At 43.8% G+C, this 21,796-nt stretch overlaps 1 protein-coding gene across 2 annotated transcripts in view; it reads right to left on the reverse strand.

Annotated features, from left to right (window-relative positions):
- The window catches only part of RASA3 (RAS p21 protein activator 3), a 335,356-nt gene that overhangs the window by 219,089 nt on the left and 94,471 nt on the right, over positions 1-21,796 (reverse strand). For both annotated transcript variants that reach the window (XM_040336372.1, XM_040336371.1), the window contains exon 2: positions 2,151-2,268. In XM_040336372.1, the coding sequence (XP_040192306.1) occupies positions 2,151-2,268 (118 nt within the window). The remainder of the gene's footprint in view (positions 1-2,150; positions 2,269-21,796) is intronic.

Raw genomic sequence — 21,796 nt, forward strand, 5'->3', positions numbered from 1 at the left:
TATCTTTGTTTTGTAGCCACAAAACAAGATATGCCTGAATGGGGGCTAGATCCGACTGACGTACGTCTTAGTACGCCGTAGGATCTTAGGTGCATATTTACGCTGGCCGCTAGGTGGCACTTCCGTTGATTTCCGCGTAGAGTATGCAAATTAGCTAGATACGCCGATTCTCAGAACGTACGTCCGTCCGGCGCATTTTTTTACGTCGTTTACGTAAGGTTTTTTTCTGTGTAACGTTACTACCCCTGGGTCTATGAGGCGTACGCAATGTTAAGTATGGACGTCGGGACAGCGTCTAATTTTCCGTTGTGTACGTCGTTTGTGTAAAACTTTTGCGAATAGGGCTTTGCGTAAATTACGTTCACGTCGAAAGCATTGACTATTTGCGACGTGATTTCGAGCATGCGCACTGGGATACCCCCACGGACGGCGCATGCGCCTTTCAAAAAAACCGTCATTAACGTGGGGTCAAGTTGAATTAACATAAAACACGCCCACATCTTTGTCATTTGAATTCCGCGCCCTTACGCCGACACATTTACGCTACGCCGCCGTAACTTTAGACGTAAGTGCTTTGTGAATACAGCACTTGCCTCTCAAAGTAGCGGCGGCGTAGCATAACTACAATACGCTACGCCTGCTTAAAATTACGCCAATTTACGTGGATATGGCCCCTGGTCTTCAAGTGGTTAAAGTTGAATTTCCTGTAGGCATATTTTTGCATAGTTACATTGGTCCTGCTTGGACCAATGTAAGTATCCGGAACAGAGACCAGTCACTAGTGGTGTACCACAAGTCTCTATACTGAGTCATGTCCTATTTAATCTCTATGTAAGTAATATAATTAAGGCCAGCCATATATGGGTCTCATTTCAAAAGAATTTTCTTTCAAAAATCTTAAATAAGAATTTTCGTTTGACTTTTGCACCATTACTGGGCCACAGCAAAAGCTGATTTTCGTGCGGCCATCAAATTTAAATGTTGGAATGTTTTTGAAAAACAAACGATTTTCAATGATGGGAGAATCGTGTAAGACATATAATCGAAAAAGAAATGCGCACAAGAAAAGAAGATTATGTTCTGTATCAACATGAGGTGAAATTGAAGGCTTGGTTTAATTTCAAATTCAATGGTGGCACTATCGGATCACAAAACGCGCAAAAGTTCGATTTTTGAAAGAAAATTTGTTTGGAATTCGACACATGTATGGCCGCATAAAGGGTAAGTATGGGCAAGGTATGTATTTTTGCAGATGACACAAAGGTGTGTAATGATATCCCTGGGAGGTATCTGTTAGGCCCCGTACACACGACCGAGTTTCTCGGCAGAATTCAGCCAGAAACTCGATCGGAGCTGTATTCTGCCAAGAAACCCGGCCGTGTGTATCTTTTCGGCCGAGGAAACCAACGAGGATCTTGTCGGGCCAAATAGAGAACATGTTCTCTATTTCCTCGTTAGTCAATGGGGAAACTTGGCTCGCCGAGATCCTCGGGGGCTTCACAAGGAACTCAACAAGCAAAACGATGTGTTTTGCTCGTCGAGTTTCTCGGCCGTGTGTACGGGGCCTAACATGGAACATGATTTTACATTGCTGGAAGATTCAAAGTAGTGGAAACCATAGTTCAATATTTCTTAATGTAAAATAATGCACCTATGGAAAACGAATCCCTTGATATTGATATTACAATATTATATAAAATATCATATAAGATAAAAAAAAAATATATATATATATATATATATATATATATCATATACTATATGATATTATATATAATATATATTATATATAATAATATATAATACATTATAGAGGGTACAGTGCTGGTCGGCACTACAGAGGGAACTTATTTCAGATGATTGCAAAATGAGCAAACAGTATGATTAGGCAGCGGGAAACCATAGATCTATGCTCAGACAAAAAAAGTAAAAAAATGTGTGTATATATATAAGTCCAGACTTGATAGACCACTTGGACTTCATTCTTCTATGTTTCCAATAACATTATAGGTGTTCTAAACCTTCTCTACGCCACCCAAAAAAAAAAAAAAGTTATGCTTTTTATATTACAGTTGTGATTTATTGCATTGTTTTGTACATTTTTAAATAAATCTTTTACACATGAGTCCTTCAAACTTGTTTAACCTTACCAGAGTGACTTCTCTACTATCTTGGTCCTGAACACTTCCTCTTGGTCTAGGTTCACAGTACAATAACAATCTCGCATTTTGTTTGGTCCTGGATACGAAGGGAGATTCTTTAATTCACCTACAGAGGAAAGAACAAAGCCATTTTTATTAAGGGGGAATAACAAAAACAACAGTATCAGTATTCAAATAATGTTTCCCAATAAAGTACCATTGCTTGATAAAAAATATTTTAAGCATGGTACACAATCATATAATGTCAACATTTTTAGTAACTGTGGCTGTCGGCTGGTGAGCAGTATCTTTTCTAACATACTTACAATGTAAACATATACTTTCACCCTTCACATCAGTTCCTTGTCCAGTGATGTATTCTAACCTCTCCCTACTGCAGTAGCATACCCATGTTAACACAACCTATGGCTAATTGGGGTAGAAAACAACCAGTATTATTTTCTTTTATTTATTAGAGGTACTTTTTATAGTGCCATCAATTTACACAGCGCTTTACATATTCACATCAGTCCCTGCCCCCAATGAGCTTGTAATCTAAGGTCTCTAACTCACATTCATACATACATATAAGGCCCCTTTTACACTAGGCGGATCCGTCGCAGCAGAGTCCGCCAGATTCCGCCAGCTCAGCGGGAAATCTCTCCGTGGATCTCTGCTGAACCGGCGGATGACAGGACCCTCTCTGCTCATTGAGCGGGGAGGGGCTTGTCCAGCGCCGCTGTCTCCTATGGAGATCTGATGAAAACGGACAGCATGTCCGATCAGCCATTGACGGATGGGGACGTATCGCCATCTGTCTGATTTTAGTGGGTCGGTTTGGGTCGGATGTCAGCAGACATCTCACCGCTGACATCCGACGCTCCATAGAGAAGAATGGAGCGGCCGTTCAGGTCTGCTGATAAAACTGACCTGAATGGCCCGACCGTGTGAAAGGGGCCTTATAGGGGCAATTTAGACAGGAGCCAATTAACTTACCAGCCTGTCTTTGGCGGGTGGAAGGAAACCCACTCAGGCACAGGAAGAACATACAAACTCTGTGTAGGTAGTCCTGTGGTTGGGATTCGAACCAACGACCCTAGTGCTGCCAGGTGGAAGAGGTTATCTAACTACTGTGTTCCAATACCGAGTTCTACTGGATTTTTTGATGACATGCTTGTTTAACCACTTGCCGCCCGCCAATGACATATTGACGTCGGCAAAGTGGTTGTAGAATCCTGACCGGACGTCATATGACGTCCTCAGGATTCTGAGCCGCTGCGCGTCCCCGGGGGCGCGCATCGCGGCGATCGTTGTTGCGGGGTGTCAGTCTGACACCCCGCAACACCGATCTCGGTAAAGAGTCTCTCACGGAGACTCTTTACCACGTGATCAGCTGTGTCCAACCACGGCTGATCACGATGTAAACAGGAAGAGCCGTCGATGGCTCTTCCTCACTCGCGTCTGACAGACGCGAGTAGAGGAGAGCCGATCGGCGGCTCTCCTGACAGGGGGGGTTCGCGCTGATTGTTTATCAGCGCAGCCCCCCCTCGGATCGCCACATGGACCACCAGGGATGCCCACCAGGGAAGGGCAAAACAAAAAAAGAAGTAAAAAAAAAAGTAAAAAAAAAAGTCTGAAAAAAAAAAAAAATGGGAAAAAAAAAAGATGCAAGAAAAAAAAGATGCCAATCAGTGCCCACAAATGGGCACTGACTGGCAACAAGTAAATCAGTGCCGCCCCACAGTGTCCATCAGTGCCGCCCACAGTGTCCATCAGTGCCACCCCACAGTGTCCATCAGCGCCACCCCACATTGTCCATCAGCGCCACCCCACAGTGCCCATCAGTGCCACCCCACAATGCCCATCTGTGCCACCCCACAGTGCCCATCTGTGCCGCCTATGAGTGCCCAGTGCCGCCCATGAGTGCCCAGTGCCGCCCATGAGTGCCCATCAGTGCCGCCCATGAGTGCCCATCAGTGCCGCCCATGAGTGCCCATCAGTGCCGCCCATGAGTGCCCATCAGTGCCGCCCATGAGTGCCCATCAGTGCCGCCCATGAGTGCCCATCAGTGCCGCCTATGTGTGCCCATGAGTGCCACCTATGTGTGCCCATCAGTGCCGCATGCCAGCGCCGCCAATCAGTGCCACCTCATCTGTGCCCGTCAGTACTACCTCGTCGATGTCCATCAGTGCCATCTCATCTGTGCCCATCAGTGCCACCATATCAGTGCCCGTAATTGAAAGAGAAAACTTACTTATTTACAAAAAAATTACAGAAAAAAATAAAAACGTAATTTTTTTCAAAATTTTCGGTCTTTTTTTAGTTGTTGCGCAAAAAAAAAATCGCAGAGGTGATCAAATACCACCAAAAGAAAGCTCTATTTGTGGGTAAAAAAGGACGCCAATTTTGTTTGGGTACAGTGTAGCATGACCGCGCAATTGCCATTCAAAGTGCGACAGTGCTGAAAGCTGAAAATTGGCTTGGGCGGGAAGGTGTATACGTGCCCTGTATGGAAGTGGTTAATTCCTGCTTGATGTACGTGCAATATTCTTTCAAATAAATACTATGTGAATGGTACACTATGTGGAGAATCTTTTTATGTACATGATGACTGAGCTACTACATAAGAGAGGTTTCACCGTGATTGATGTGGCATTGGATGTTGTACCTACCATACATCATTTAGTGTGGGAGAGCTTATTCTCCTGACGCCTATCTGACTCAATGTTAACAACATTTGAGTCACAAGACACTACCAACTCAAGGCCAATGTACGAAACACGACATCATCAAGATGCCCCTATAAAACATTATTACTTAGAAAGAAAATCATCACTGTTCATGCATTGAGCTTATAGATTTATATGTGATCCCAGATTCCTAGTATCCTCCTCTGTAGGCATCTTCAAGCCTCAACAGGAGAGGCTAGTTCACATTTCTTCTACATTTTCCATCACAAGAAAAGGAAAGTACACACGCAGATATAAAAATAGACAGATTTGTAACTTGAACCCAGATGTCTATCACATACATAGTCTATGAGAAAATGTCCATTCAGTTCCATCAGTGTAAAGCATAGTGCATGCCAGCATATATTCTTGGAAAAGATCTAGACAGCTCAAGCTACAAATCCTCATATCACTAAGAAATTACACATTAATCCCAGCTGGGTGGCCACGATGTGGACCTGCTGTCAGTTCGGAGACAGCAGCTCTAGTCAGCTGTGCCACCTGAGCACAGCACTTTACTCATTGCCAGCAGGGATTAGACTGATGAAAGACATAAATATTCCTAAACACTGTCTATAGGCACTGCACTCTTACAAAGCTTATTGTGAAGGTAGTTCTGTACACTCATATAACAGAAAGGTCTGACGTAGGCTCAATAAAATATTATATGTTGGTCTTATTATCTATGCTTTTATAATCTAATGAATTTCATTGAAAGCGTAACTATGTAACAATAAGCAGGGTATAGCTTTCTTGTTGTAATCATGACGTCACTCTGTGTCATTTTTTTTTTTTTTTTTATAAAATAATTTGTATTCAAATTAATACTTTGTACCGTTTTTAAATGACCAGCAAGATAATCATAGAAGGCAATCAGAAATATTTTATTGGTGTGACTGCACCACGCTGCTGAAAGCTGGTATTGGCTACTCCGGAAAATGGCAAATGGTTATGTGTCCAAAAGCAAAAGGGCCACACATTGATGACATCACTGTTGTCACTGCATTTCAGATTCTTTGACTAAAGCCATGAGGATGAAAAGTGTAAGGCCCCATACACACGGGAGAATTTATCCGCGAATACGGTCCAGCGGACCGTTTCCACGGATAAATCCTCTCAAAGATATCCGCTGATTTCGATGGGATGGAGTGTACACACCATCCCATTGAAATCCGCGCGGAAATCCTCTGGCGATGACGTGTCGCGCCGTCGCCGCGATTATGACGCGGCGACGGGCGCGACGCTGTCATATAAGGAATTCCACGCATGCGTCAAATCATTACGACGCGTGCGGGGAATCCCTTTGGACGGATGGATCCGGTAAGTCTGTACAGACGAGCGGATCCATCCGTTGGAATGGATTCCAGCAGATGGATATGTTGTGCAGCACAACAAATATTCGATCTGCTGGAATCCATTCCAGAGGAGATTTCTCCGCGGAAAGAGATCCGCTGGCGTGTACACACCATAGAATCTATCCGCAGAAACCCATTTGCTGGGATTTATCTGCGGATGGATTCTATCGTGTGTATGGGGCCTTAGCCTTGGGGAGTATCACATGTGGGATTGGACAAAATGGATTGTGTGACTTGAATAAAATTGCTTTTAGCACAGTGACATCATCATTGTGAAACCCTATTGCTTTTGGGCAAGTGGTTTACTGAGCGGAGACCCTCAATATACCTGTGGATGGGGGAAAGGTGAGTGTTTTAAAGTGATGTTATGCACCATTGATTCCAACAATACACTGATACTACAGACAGTCATACGACTTTCATCCTACTTTGCTCTGCGACATCAGTCCTACATTGGTCCGACATCCATTCGACTTGAATGAACAGGATACTACTTTGATCTGACTTGTCCTTTGACCAATCAAAACAATCCCAGTGTGAGATAAATTCCTTTTACTGCTGTTGTAATTACCATGTCGGATGTCAAAAGTGGGATGGTAAGGACAAGGGGCCAGATCCTCAAAAGGGATACGCCGGCGTAACTGCTGTTACTCCGTCATATCCCTGTTTCTAACTATGGAACTGATCCGCAGAAGTTTTCCATAGTTTTCCATAGTTAGGCAGAAGATCCGACATGTGTAAGGGACTTACACTGCCGGATCTTAGGATGCAGTACCGCATCCGCCGCTGGGGTCATTTTGTGTCGAAATGCCGCCTCGGGTATGCAAATTAACACTTAGGGCGATCCTCAAAGCTTTTGTGCTTCGTTTTTTCTCCGTAAGTTTTAGTTTTTTAGTTTTGAATTTTTTTTCCCCCGCCGTATCTTTTTTTTTTCCCGACGCAACTTTATTTACCCGTCGCAATCCACAAACGCGCCTAATTTAAATGGGAATCGCCCCCATGAAAAGAGGAACGCCTTGCGCCGGCGGAATTTAAGTTACACAGCCAAAAATTTCTAGGTAAGTGCTTTGTGGATCGGGCACTTAGGTAGAAATTTTAAGGCAGTGTAACTTAAATGGGAAAAATTAAGTTACGCCAGGTCTTTGTGGATTACCCCCAAGGATCCTACTTTGATCCGACTTCAATGATATTCAATGGGCTGAATAAGGACCAAAGTCAGATCAAAGTAGTACAGGGAGCATTTCCAAAGTCGGACCGACTTGTGTCGGACCAGTTAAGACAGCTCTCATAGGGAAATATTGATTTTCACACGTCACGCGACATGAGTTCCCAATGTCGGAGTGTTTGTCGTACCAGTGTGAACCCAGCCTTATTAAAACTGGAGAGTGCAAAATCAGATGCAGCTGTGCATGGTAGCCAATCAGTGTCTGAGGCTGGGTTCAAACTGGTACGACATATGCTCTGACTTTGGAAGCACATGTCGCATGACGTGTGTAAATCAATGGTTCCCTATGAGAGCCGTCTTAACTGGTCTGACACAAGTCGGTCCGACTTTGAAAAAGGTTCCTGCATTACTTTGGTCCGACTTCGGTCCTACTTCAGCCCATTGAATACCATTGAAGTCAGACCAAAGTAGGAGCCTTGTCCTTACCATCTGACTTGTGGCATCCGACATGTGATTACAGCAGCAGGAAAAGGAAATTATCTCACACTGGGATTGTTTTGATTGGTCAAAAGACAAGTCGTCCTATCTCGAAGTCGGAGCAAAATCTTATCTTGTTTATTCAAGTCGGATTAAAGTAGGACCGAAGTGGACAAAGCAAAGTAGGAAGACTGGTACAACAGTCCTGTCATACCAGTGTGAACCTGTCCTAACTTGTTTATTTAGGCTTTGACAAAAAAAAATGGAAGCTGATTGGTTTCTATGCACAGCTGCATCAGATTTTTCACTCTTTGGTTTTAGTAAATCAATCTCATTATGTGTTTGTGAACATTCTACACTTATTAACTTCTAAAGCAGCCCAGTTCACACAGGGGCGACTTGAAGTCGCCCCCAAGTCGCGCGGTGCAGAAAAAAGATAAAAGTGAAGGGAGCCATCTTACTGTACACTACAGAAGTCGCTCCGACTTCAGAAAAGGTTCCTGTACTACTTCAATCTGATTTTTAGGCGACTTGTACCCATTGATTTCAATGGAAGTCGCTTCCAAGTTGGATCCCCTGTCTTAACTGAAGCAACAAAACAGGAAGAGAAAATAGTTTTCTCAGGCAAACCCCTCCCACAGAGCTGATTGTTTTTTGATTGGCCACTGTAAAGTCGCCTGTCCTGGAGGCGACTTGGAGTCGCCTTGTAAGTCGCCCCAAATCGCGCTTTGGTGTGCACTCAGGTCGTGTCCAGGTCGCCTCGCAAAGAGTCACGTTGCCCCTGTGTGAACGGGCTCTCAAGAGCAAAACAATTTACAAAATGCCCCCAAACAAAAAAAATTCCCTCTGGTAAGTAAAATGTTGCTAGAATCCAAAAGATTATAGTTCAACTTTCCCTCTTATAGAATATTTATTCCTCCAAACCACAAATTACTATACAATCAATCAGGCTACTACAGTAAAATGAACAATCGTAAGCCTTTATGCACGCTGGTGTCAAGTTTGTTTGTATTTGGATGAATGTGTCCTGGTAGTATCCTTCCCCAGAAGACAGTCAGTTCATATTTAGAAGGTCCTGAGCAGCCCACACAACCCAAAATACAATGTAGAATCCAGAATGGAACGCATGACCTTCTTGTTGACCTTTTAGATCACTTCCCATTTTTCTTTGCAATGTGGTAAGAAGTCTTTCTCAGGGTAGAAGGGTGAGAGAAAACAGAATGGCCCGGTTCACACTGATGCAAGTTCATAACGAATGTGATGCGTCAAAAAACATTCTAAATTCGCATGTCAACCAATGTCAATCAATGACGGCCGTTCACATACATGCATTACGGTTTCTCTACGAATGCGATGCAATAAAAAAAAAGGGTCTTGTGCGAGTTCACAGCGTTGCGTTGCGAATTTAGTCTCCATAGAGATCAATGTAAATTGTTGTGGAATCGCATTGATGGTTCACATATGTGCAAATTCCACCACACTACTCTCCACAAAAACCAGGAAGTACACAGGAAGTTAACACCTTTTTGTTTTACATTATGATTCCATTGGCTAGAACATAAATCGCAGCTATGTCCAACTCCTGAAATTCGCAGTAAAATCAATGTAAATTTGCAGTAAAATCGCTGTAAATTCGCACCTCACACAGGACAAAAAGTTTCTCGACGGCTTCACAAGGAACTCGACGAGCAAAACGATGTGTTTCGCCCGTCGAGTTTCTTGGTCGTGTGTAAGAGGCCTTAGGCATTCTACTGCAAGCTATGTCATGACTACTTACAGTTGCCCCTTAGCATGATACATTTTTATCTTTTGAGTGCCTATGTTCATTGCACTCTGTATTGCACAAGTCTAAATCCTTGTACACATGATCGGATTTCCGTCGGACAAATCCGTGGAATTTTGTCCGAAGAGCGTTGGCCGTGAACTTGTTCTGCATACAGACGGCAAAACTTTTTCAGCTAACAAACACTAAACTACGTGGTTTTTCTGCCCTTTAGGCAACTTCTGCTAATGTTGTCTTATGGTTAGCATTGCTTCTGAGCATGCGTGTTTGTACTTTGGATTTTTTTCCAAAGTACACCCTATAGGATAATCCGACATCACACATTTGTTGTCTGAATATTTTAAAGCATGCTATCCCACATTTGTTGTCGGAAATTCCGACAACAATTGTCCAATGGAGCGTACAAACGGTCAGATTATCCGATAAAACCCTGTCATCACACATTTGTTGTCGGAAAATCCATTTATGTGTATGAAGCATTAGCTTGACCCACATCCAGCCCCCCCGTTGTATCTCCTGAAGGGGTCATCTGTGTATCCTGTGTCATAATGTGATCCAAATAATATTACTTTAGTAGGGACCGCCCTTTCTTTTCTCTGCTCTCCCCTATGGGGGGATCGGATGAACACGGACCGTCTGTCCGTGTTCATCCGATCCGCAGACGGAAGGAAAAATAGGGTTTTCTTCCATCTGCAGAATCGGATCTATGCGGAGGCGGGCGAGATCGGGTGTCAGCGGATGAACATCCGCGATCTCAGGGACCAATGTATGTCCCTTTTTCATCCGCAAACGGATGGATGAAAAAGTGGACATACGGTCCGCAGGTGTGAAAGGGGCCATAGAGTACGGTTAGTAATTTGAGGCTAGGAAGACAGGTAAAACATATTAGGTCAATAAGAATGACAAAGGAGCAGGGAAGCTCATGACATCATTGACCTAATATCGCAACAGCCAATGATGTCAGGAGCATCCCTGCCCCTTTGTGTATATGAAGCTACAAGGCAGCCCACAATTTATTGGCACCGGTGTAGTGTCACAGTTTGCTGCCTATCCTAGAATGCTACGGAAGTCACGTGGCGGCCAACTGCGCATGCGTGATGCGTTCCAAACGCAAGTGCGATGCGTTCCAATGGATTTTCGACAGTACACACCAGCGAACCCGGCATTCAGGGCGACGTGGATTTAGAGGAAAGTGGCCAGTCGGCTCCGCTCGCTCGGCCTCCTGGCTCTTTTTTTAACATCCTCCAATCCACGGGGATGTTAAAGAAAGAGCCTGGATGCCGACCGAGGTTTCACTGGTGTGCACTGTCGTGAATGCATTGGAACGCATCACGCATGCGCAGTTGGCCGCCACGTGACTTCCGGAGCATTCTAGGATAGGCAGCAAACTGTGACAATACACCGGCACTGACACCTACCTTCCAGGTTTGGACTGAACCCAAGTTCATCTCTAGACAGGACTACCTAGTGAAACTGAAATCAGCCACACCACTATACAATAAACAGAAGTGAAGGGAATGTATGATGTACAGCGCAACCAAGAACTGTGGTCTGATAAAACCTAAAACTCGTAATGAGTTTTCAGACCGTACTGCAATGTTGAAGGTTTGTGCACAAAAGTCAAAAAGGGATAAAGGGGATTAGCATCAAAGGGTTCCTATTACTTTGCAATTAAATGCTTGTAAAAACACTTTGGTGAAGGTTCCAGCACACCAGTCAGACCAATAAAATGAGTATCAATGCAATGAGACAGCTAAATCTTCTGGTTTACTGAACAGGAAATGTTGCAGACATTAGCAAGCCGTGTTCCTGAAGATCTCCACTCACTCATTGACAATGCTATCTAAGAAACAATGACAACATAAATAATCCAGAAAGTCCATTGTTCATACTTTACCCATGACACTTGCAGTCAGAATGGGTAGTGCTTTTACAGTGCCTCTGGGTATAAGGCTGTGGTCTTTTAAGACTCCATCTGTGTCAGGCAACGTTCATGAACTAGAAAAGGGAGAACCCCCACTCTGCCAACATCCTATTAGTCAGAAAAAGGGATTGATTGAGTTGAATCTCAATCAAAAAACATGAGACCAAAAAAAGTCTAAAAAAAAAAAATATTTTTTTTTTTTTTTTTTTTACAAAATTAACAGTACCCAAAAAGCAAGGGGATGTGGATAACAGTCAAGTCCATATGGACACAAACACTAATATAGATGTATCGATAAATGGGGTTCATAAATTCCTCCATATGCTTTTGTCTACGCGTTTCGCATAGAATGCTTATTCAGGACATTTACTGGGTAGATGCTGATGATTTTCAAAGTCACCTCATGTGGTGAGTTTAGAAGCCACAGATTGATTTCTATCCCTCCGCAGAGGCAGAGGATATTACAACAATCCTGCCACTTAAGAACGAGCGACAGGAAAAAAAAGAAAAATCCAACTTGGATCTAACCAAAAAGAGGAATACCTCTCCTTGTGAGTCCCCTCCCCCTACAGTTAGAATCACTCCCTAGGTAACACATTTAACCCCTTGAACGCCCCCTAATGTTAACCCCTTCCCTGCCATGGACATTTACACAGTAAGCAGTGCATTTTTATAGCACGGATCGCTGTATAAATGTGGATGGTCCCAAAATAGTGTCAAAAGTGTCCGATATGTCCGCCGCAATGCCGCAGTACTGCTAAAAATTGTAGATCGCCGCCGTTACTAGTAAAAACGCTATAACTTTTGCGCAAACCAATCAATATACGCTTATTGCGATTTTTTACCAAAAATATGTAGAGGAATACATATCGGCCTAAACTGAGGATTTTTTTTTTTTTTAATTGGCATATTTATTATAGCAAAAAGTAAATAATATTGTGTTTTTTTTTCAAACTTATCACTCTTCTTTTGTTTTATAGCGCAAAAAATAAGAACCGCAGAGGTGATCAAATACCACCAAAAGAAAGCTCTATTTGTGGGGGGGGTCTACTTTATATATCGGCGTATAACACACACAAGCGTATAACATGCACCCTAACTTTAAGAGGGAAGTTTCAGAAAAAAAGCTTTCCACAGCCCCCTGCGTTTAACACGCAGGCACAGTTTACCCTCTATTTTCAGGGTAAAAAAGTGAGTGTTATACGCCAATAAATACAGTATTTCATTTGGGTACAGTGTTGCATGACTGCGCAATTGTCATTCAAAGTGCGACAGGGTAAAGTCATTCACATAAAGATGGGTATGTATATGTATGTATGTGTATATAGTAGGGCTGCTACTGATTAAAATTTTTGTGTTCGATTAATCGTTTTTTTTTTTTAATCGATTAATCGACTAATTTCGATTAATTAACGCACATACAGATACAACTACTTTTAGCTGATCTCCTTGCATTGCAACTCTGCATTAGTCAGTGGTAAATGTGGTATACACTATATACAATCACTCGACACTAGTTAGTTTCCACAATCAATGACTTCCCCCCCCATACCGTAATATCCACATCTGCCCCCAAACCGTAATATCCACATCTCCCCCCCCCATACTGTAATATCCATATATCCCCCCCCATACTGCAAGAATATACACATCTGCCCCCATACTGTAATATACACATCTGCCCCCCATACTGTAATATACACATCTGCCCCCCATACTGTAATATACACATTTGCCCCCATGCTGTAATATACACATCTGCCCCCATGCTGTAATATACACATCTGCCTCCCATACTGCAAGAATATACACATCTGCCCCCATGTGTACATTACAGCATGGGGGCAGATGTGTATATTCTTACAGTATGGGGGCAGATGTGTATATTCTTGCAGTATGGGGGCAGATGTGTATATTCTTGCAGTATGGGGGCAGATGTGTATATTCTTGCAGTATGGGGGCAGATGTGTATATTACAGCATCTGCCCCCATGCTTTTATATACACACATCTGCCCCCATGCTTTTATATACACACATCTGCCCCCATGCTTTTATATACACACATCTGCCCCCATGCTTTTATATACACACATCTGCCCCCATGCTTTTATATACACACATCTGCCCCCATGCTTTTATACACACACATCTGCCCCCATGCTTTTATATACACACATCTGCCCCCATGCTTTTATACACACACATCTGCCCCCATGCTTTTATACACACACATCTGCCCCCATGCTTTTATACACACACATCTGCCCCCATGCTTTTATACACACACATCTGCCCCCATGCTTATACACATCTGCCCCCATGCTTATACACATCTGCCCCCATGCTTATACACATCTGCCCCCATGCTTATACACATCTGCCCTCATGCTTATACACATCTGCCCCATGCTTATACACATCTGCCCCCATGCTTATACACATCTGCCCCATGCTTATACACATCTGCCCCATGCTTATACACATCTGCCCCCATGCTTATAGTCTTATACACATCTGCCCCCATGCTTTACATAAACACTAGGGTTGTCCCGATACCACTTTTTTAGGACCGAGTACAAGTACCGATACTTTTTTTCATGTAGTCGCCGATACCGAATACCGATACTTTTTTTAAATGTCATGTGACAGTTTTCAAACCACAATACAGACTAAGGATATTTTCTTTAGAATTATGAAGAATTCTAACTCAAGACATTATAAAAGAATAAAAATGAGTAAAAATGAATAAAAATGTTTTATTTGCTTGTCACGCAGTAGTAAAAAACTCAAAGAATTTTCATAGAACATGTTGATAAATACAAAAAAAGTATTCTATTTAGGTATCGGGAGCATTTGCGCGAGTACGAGTACTCCCGCAAATACTCGGTATCGGTCCCGATACCGATACTAGTATCGGTATCTGGACAACCCTAATAAACACATATGCCCCCATGCTTTAATATAAAGAATGGTTTGTTGTCCTCTCTTACCTACATCAGGCAGACCCGTCGGCAGAGAGGCTGATGGACACGTGTGCGCGGGAACATAATACAAGCAGGGCGGGCGGGTGATGATGACGTCAGCGCGCCGCTTCTTGGTTGCCGCCGGGTGGACCAAGATGGCTCCGGAGCTAGGCCGAAGCTGCGGCCTTTCCTATCGGCGAGACCGCGGAGCTCACTCCGCGGTTCGTCGATCAAAATAATTTTAGTCGATCAAAGAAATTAACAATTAATCGTTAATTTCCGCAGCCCTAGTATATAGGTATACACATATATGTATATGATTTATTTTTTCCCTTTTTTCTTTTTGGAAGGGTGGGGATAGGGGAATGGGCCTGCTTCCATGTTTCTCTTTTTATCCTTTGTCTTGTTTATTATCTAGATGGCCCAGGTGAATTAAGAGTATATGATGCGGTATAGATTCATTTTTAAGTGCATGTTAGAGGATGGATCCATTTATGTACATATATGTATTTTATTCTTTATGTATTTATGTGTATTTTGAGAATGTTTTGTATTTTTATGAATGATTTGCAAATTATTTTGCAAAGTATGTAAGCTTTTTATCTGTAAAAAAATAAAATAAAAACAATTTAAACAAAGAGCAATGGCGCTTAAAACTAAAAATTGGCCTGGGCAGGAAGGGGGTGAAAATGCCCTATATTGAAGTGGTTAAGGCTTCATGTACACAGGACGTTGTTTAACCTCTTCTGGACGATTTAACTTGACAGCTAGAATCTGACGTTTAAAAACGTCCGTTAAGCCACGTTTACATGCCGCATTTAGTGGCGTTTTGTTACGTTTGCGTTTAGGAGCGTTTTAATTTTTTTTAAATTAAAATTAAAAAGTATGTAAACGAAACGCAGATAAATGTGAGTTACCACGTTTAGCAGCGCTTACAAGCTGTTACAGGCATTTGGCATTTCAATTGCTTCTGAATATCCGTCCTGAACCCATTTTTTTTTGCATTCCAAAAAATGCTTCTAAACCCAATTGCCTAGAAATTACTATAAACGACCCTGTGTACATGTACTGATTAGATAACATAGAGGAGGGTTCAGGGGCAGCTTAAAAAATGCCCAATTGCTCCTAAAAACGTCCGTTTACCAGCAGCAGTGTATATGATGCCTTAATGCTGCCAATGTCACTGCTCCCTCATCGCACTGCATAAAGCTATATAAAAAAAATGGAGGTGGTGGGAGGAGACTATTTTCCCTGCCAGCAATGCCGAGAACAGTGAAACCCAGTCGGCGATTTCTCTGCTCTAGAGAATTCCACACTGTTGGCCCTGAACGTAATACATAGGGGCCCGGGCACCTTTCAGCATAGAAAATGTAAAGCAAAGCAAGAAAAAGGTATTTACATCGTAATTTGTGCTTCGTTGAATGCAGTGTGATGGAGAGCACTGGACGCAGCAGTATTTAAATTGGAACTTTACTCTCCCAAAAATGTGTGATTATTTGTAATCCTTATGCTGCTAGCATTGGTTAATAGATTGGAAAATATATCATATTTACTGGTTTCAATCTTTTTTTTACATTTCTTCAGTTACTTCTGAGGTTCCATGCCTGGGAAAATGATGTCATACATTCCAAGAGTCTTCAGGAGGGGTTTGCTAGAGCTAAGCACGCCCTGCTGCTTGCATACCTGAGCTGATGGATTCCAGGAAGTAAATGTTACATGAATCATCTGCCCTTACTCAAGATGGCCGCATCCAGAAATGCTAGGCAGAGGCAGCTCTCTAACTAGGTGGTCGAAGAACCCTCTTCCGTTTCTTATTTTCTTTTGCAGACCGATCAGATCAAAGGTGTAAATGGACACAAATCCTGTCCATAGGGGTGAATAGACGGCTCGATCAGGTCAGACAGGAATGGTTGTGTGAAAGGGACCTTAAACTATAACATTTCTTATAGGATTTTCTGCACATTAGCTAAAATTTCAGATTAGTCATAAAGTGAGAGGCCTTCAGTGATCACTAACCACACACAAAAACAAAACCCTCCATAACTTTCCCTGAATTTTTCGGTATACGCACGATGAAATGCCTGTATCTTTTCTATGACTCAGTCCTTATCTGTATACTTCTCTGGGTCAGTGACTCAAACTATTCAAGTAAAACAGCTTGACAGCTAAGCAATTCTCACAAGGAGAAATCAGCAATGGCAGCCCCCACATTTCTCTCAGAAGAAGTTTCCCTCCAGCCTGGACCTCAGGGACTGCTAGAAGCACAAGGAGCACAGCTGTATTTATTAACACACGAAAGAAGACCACACTTACCTCAAAAGATCAGAGGTTTTAGGTGTAATCTTACCACAATAAACCTTGGCAGTATTATCTATGGTCTTATCTAAAAAATGAATGGCCAGCTATTGAAAAAATGATAAACGCTGTTTATATGCCAATCTATAAGTGGAGTAGAGCATGCTTTTTACTGGGTGGGTTCTATTTCCTTTGTGATCATGACAACACTTTGTTATTATTTCTGATTTAACACCTCATGAGTAACAACATAGTAGTTATTACATACTTAACACTATAACACGGTATAGCCGCGTCAGGGGTCCAGGGCCTGCAGCTGATCTCCAAATGTGCCCCATCAGGAGGGACGTTTCGGAGCATTCTAATTGGTCGGCACCATCACATGGGCAACGCCAACCAATCAGAACCCGCACAGTCTTTTATGAAACAAGAAAAGCTGCTCCAGGTGAGTAAGTCCCTGTTTAATCCCCACACAACTAGTCAGGTGCTAGCCCAGCTTGCATGCTGTGTAACATGAAGAAATATTTCCGGGTGGCTGCACGTCCAAAAATCCTTTTATTGAAGCTTCATGTGACAAGTGGTTGACAGATGGAGCAGGGGACAAAAAGGATAGACGCCTTTCGCTCAAATCTTAGCGCTTAGTCATTTGTAAAAAGCAGTGCAGCGCTAAAAAATATTATAAACAAGTCCAAAGGTAAATGTGTTGAGGCCAAAGAGTGTTAATAAGAAGAGTAATAGAAGAGGAAGACTCCTTAGGCAGTGAACAGGGTGCTTGAAACGATCACTGTGCATCCATAAAAAGTGTCTCCTTCACCGGAAGTACAAACCGCTCACCTTATCGTATGGACCACTGATCAAACAGATGGTCATACACACAGTCCCTTAACTAGGGTAATTGGGAGGTGTCTTCACTCAAGGTCCTACCCTCAGATTCCTCAGTACTCAATCAATTAATGGCCTCCATAGTCATTACTTAGCATTTGTGCGAAACACATCTACCTCTTTGTCCCCTGCTCCATCTATCAACCACTTGTCATATGAAGCTTCAATAAAAGGATTTCTGGAAGTGCAGCTGCCCAGAATTATTTCTTCACAATCAGAACCCACGTAGCCCGTCTGGGGAAGAAGACACGTGAATGCCGAGGGGATTTCTAAGGCCCCGTACACACGACCGGATCTATCCGCTGAAACTGGTCCGATGGACAGATCCGGTCGTGTGTAGACCCGACTGGACAATTGTCCGGCGGATCGAACAGTTTCCAGCGGACAAAAATTTCTTAGCCTGCTAACAAATCTGTCCGCTGGAAACCTGTCCGTCGGACATGTTCGATCGTCTGTACAGACTCACTGGACACGTCCGACCGACCGACATCCCTCGCATGCGTCGTACTGATTCGACGCATGCATGGAAGCTTTGAACTTCCAGGGCCGCCCACGTCGCCACGTCATTGTCGCGGCGACCGCGCGGCCACGTCCCCGCGTATTGTTTACGCGCGGATTTCTGTCTGATGGTGTGTACAACCATCAGACAGAAATCTCCGGGCGGACATGTCCGGGCGGACATGTCCGCTGAAAAAGGACTGTCCGTCCGTGTGTACGAGGCCTAAGCCCTGAAACGGCTATACCGGGGGTCAGAACGGGAGATTGCCACACAACAGGTCAGCGCTGGGACTGGGGGGGGGGGGGGGGGTAAGGAGGGTGTCCTGTGTAAGTTCACCTTACAGATTTGTCTGTAAAGGTGAACTTACACTTTAATTAAAGAGCAGTTCCAGTCTGTAAAGAAAACAAATTAAAAGTCAGCAGCTACAAACACTGTAGCTGCTGACTTTTAATATAAGGAAACTCACCTGTCCAGGAATCCCACGATGTCGGCACCCCTAGCCGAGTCGTCAATCAGCTTCAGGTGCAGGCTCCGGCATCTGTAGTAAGGGAAACAAGAAGTGAAGCCTTGTTTCCTACTGCGCATGCGTGAGATGCACTGCACTTTCTGAATGGCCCCGCCATCGTCAAACTCCAACCTGGGAGCAGGTACCTGTCAAAACCAGGTACCCGCTCCCCCCCCAAAAAGTGGCAGTGAAGGGGGGCTTTGAACAAGCAGAGCTTCCCCTTTTAATAGACGGTGCGCCTGACCTCTGCAGAGAGACCACTGCTTCTGCCCAGAGAATCAGTGTCCTTCTCTACAGCATTATGGGAGGCAGGGGGACAGGCTTTTCTACTTAGACTGTGGCTACTTTTTAAAGAAAACAAACTGTAGGGTTTTACACACTATGGGGTTTATTTACTAATGGCAAATCCACTTTGCACTACAAGTGCACTTAGAAGTGCAGTCTCTGTAGATCTGAGGGGGACATGCAAGAAGAAAAAAAACAGCTTTTTTGCTTGCAAATGATTGGATAATGAAATCAGCTGAGCTTCCCTTCATTTCAGTACTACCCCTCTGATTTACAGTGATCTACAGCGACTGCACTTGCAGTGCACTTGTAGTGCAAAGTGGATTTGCCTTTAGTAAATAAACCCCAATGTGTTTTGACATACCTGGTGCACACCAGGCACGCAAACTTTGATTTAAATATATTCATTAATGGTCGTAGGGGAATCCCAGAATCCCTTGGGAAGTATGGAATACCCTTGTTTCAGCTCCCCATGCACCTCTTATGTCTAAGTCACCCTGTGTCCATTAGGGGCATAGGGTGACTAAGACAATATATCTTGGATTACTTAACCACTTAACAACCGCCCTATAGACGAAATACGTCTACAAGGCGGTTGCTTAACTCTGGGAGGGAGTCAATGTACGTCCTCCCAGAATCGCGCTCCCGCGCGCCCTGTGGGGCGCGCACACGGGAATCTCCGTGACCACCGGGTCCTCCGGACCCGGCTGATCGCGGGTCACGGTAAATCGCCGCTGATAGCGGCGGTTTACTACATGATCGCTCCGTCCAATGACGGAGCGATCACTAGTAAACAAACCGGCGTCATGTGATGACGCCGGTTCCTCCCTCTCCTCTTTGTACCGAACGGTACACCCTGTGTATACCCTGCAATACCCCACAATACCCCACAATACTCCGCAATACCCCACAATACCCCACAATACTCCGCAATACCCCGCAATACCCTGCAATACCCCACAATACTCCGCAATACTCCGCAATACCCCACAATACCCTGCAACGTCGTCTATGGGGATTTTTAAGTAGCAAAGTTTGGCGCCATTCCACGAGCGTGTGCAATTTTGAAGGGTGACATGTTGGGTATCTATTTACTCGGCGTAACTTCATCTTTCACATTTATGCAAAAGAATGAAGAAAAAATACTAAATTTGCCAAATTTTATAACAGAAACAAAGAAAAATAATTTTTTTTTACAGAATTTTCAGTCTTTTTTCTCTTATAGCGCAAAAAAAAAAAAACAACGGTGATTAAATACCACCAAAAGAAAGCTCTATTTGTGTGAAAAAAAGGACGAAAATTTCATTTGGGTACAATGTTGTAATTGTCATTCAAATTGTGAGAGCACCGAAAGCTGAAAATTGGTCTGGTTATTAAGTGGGTTTACGTGCCCAGTGGTCAAGTGGTTAAAATGAGACAGTTAGGCCTCGTACACACGGGCAAACATGTCCGCTGAAAAAGGACTGTCCGTCCGTGTGTACGAGGCCTAAGCCCTGAAACGGCTATACCGGGGGTCAGAACGGGAGATTGCCACACAACAGGTCAGCGCTGGGACTGGGGGGGGGGGGGGGGGGGTAAGGAGGGTGTCCTGTGTAAGTTCACCTTACAGATTTGTCTGTAAAGGTGAACTTACACTTTAATTAAAGAGCAGTTCCAGTCTGTAAAGAAAACAAATTAAAAGTCAGCAGCTACAAACACTGTAGCTGCTGACTTTTAATATAAGGAAACTCACCTGTCCAGGAATCCCACGATGTCGGCACCCCTAGCCGAGTCGTCAATCAGCTTCAGGTGCAGGCTCCGGCATCTGTAGTAAGGGAAACAAGAAGTGAAGCCTTGTTTCCTACTGCGCATGCGTGAGATGCACTGCACTTTCTGAATGGCCCCGCCATCGTCAAACTCCAACCTGGGAGCAGGTACCTGTCAAAACCAGGTACCCGCTCCCCCCCCAAAAAGTGGCAGTGAAGGGGGGCTTTGAACAAGCAGAGCTTCCCCTTTTAATAGACGGTGCGCCTGACCTCTGCAGAGAGACCACTGCTTCTGCCCAGAGAATCAGTGTCCTTCTCTACAGCATTATGGGAGGCAGGGGGACAGGCTTTTCTACTTAGACTGTGGCTACTTTTTAAAGAAAACAAACTGTAGGGTTTTACACACTATGGGGTTTATTTACTAATGGCAAATCCACTTTGCACTACAAGTGCACTTAGAAGTGCAGTCTCTGTAGATCTGAGGGGGACATGCAAGAAGAAAAAAAACAGCTTTTTTGCTTGCAAATGATTGGATAATGAAATCAGCTGAGCTTCCCTTCATTTCAGTACTACCCCTCTGATTTACAGTGATCTACAGCGACTGCACTTGCAGTGCACTTGTAGTGCAAAGTGGATTTGCCTTTAGTAAATAAACCCCAATGTGTTTTGACATACCTGGTGCACACCAGGCACGCAAACTTTGATTTAAATATATTCATTAATGGTCGTAGGGGAATCCCAGAATCCCTTGGGAAGTATGGAATACCCTTGTTTCAGCTCCCCATGCACCTCTTATGTCTAAGTCACCCTGTGTCCATTAGGGGCATAGGGTGACTAAGAAAATATATCTTGGATTACTTAACCACTTAACAACCGCCCTATAGACGAAATACGTCTACAAGGCGGTTGCTTAACTCTGGGAGGGAGTCAATGTACGTCCTCCCAGAATCGCGCTCCCGCGCGCCCTGTGGGGCGCGCACACGGGAATCTCCGTGACCACCGGGTCCTCCGGACCCGGCTGATCGCGGGTCACGGTAAATCGCCGCT

The sequence above is a fragment of the Rana temporaria genome, chromosome 2 (genome assembly GCF_905171775.1).
Source record: "Rana temporaria chromosome 2, aRanTem1.1, whole genome shotgun sequence".
Taxonomy (NCBI): domain Eukaryota; kingdom Metazoa; phylum Chordata; class Amphibia; order Anura; family Ranidae; genus Rana; species Rana temporaria.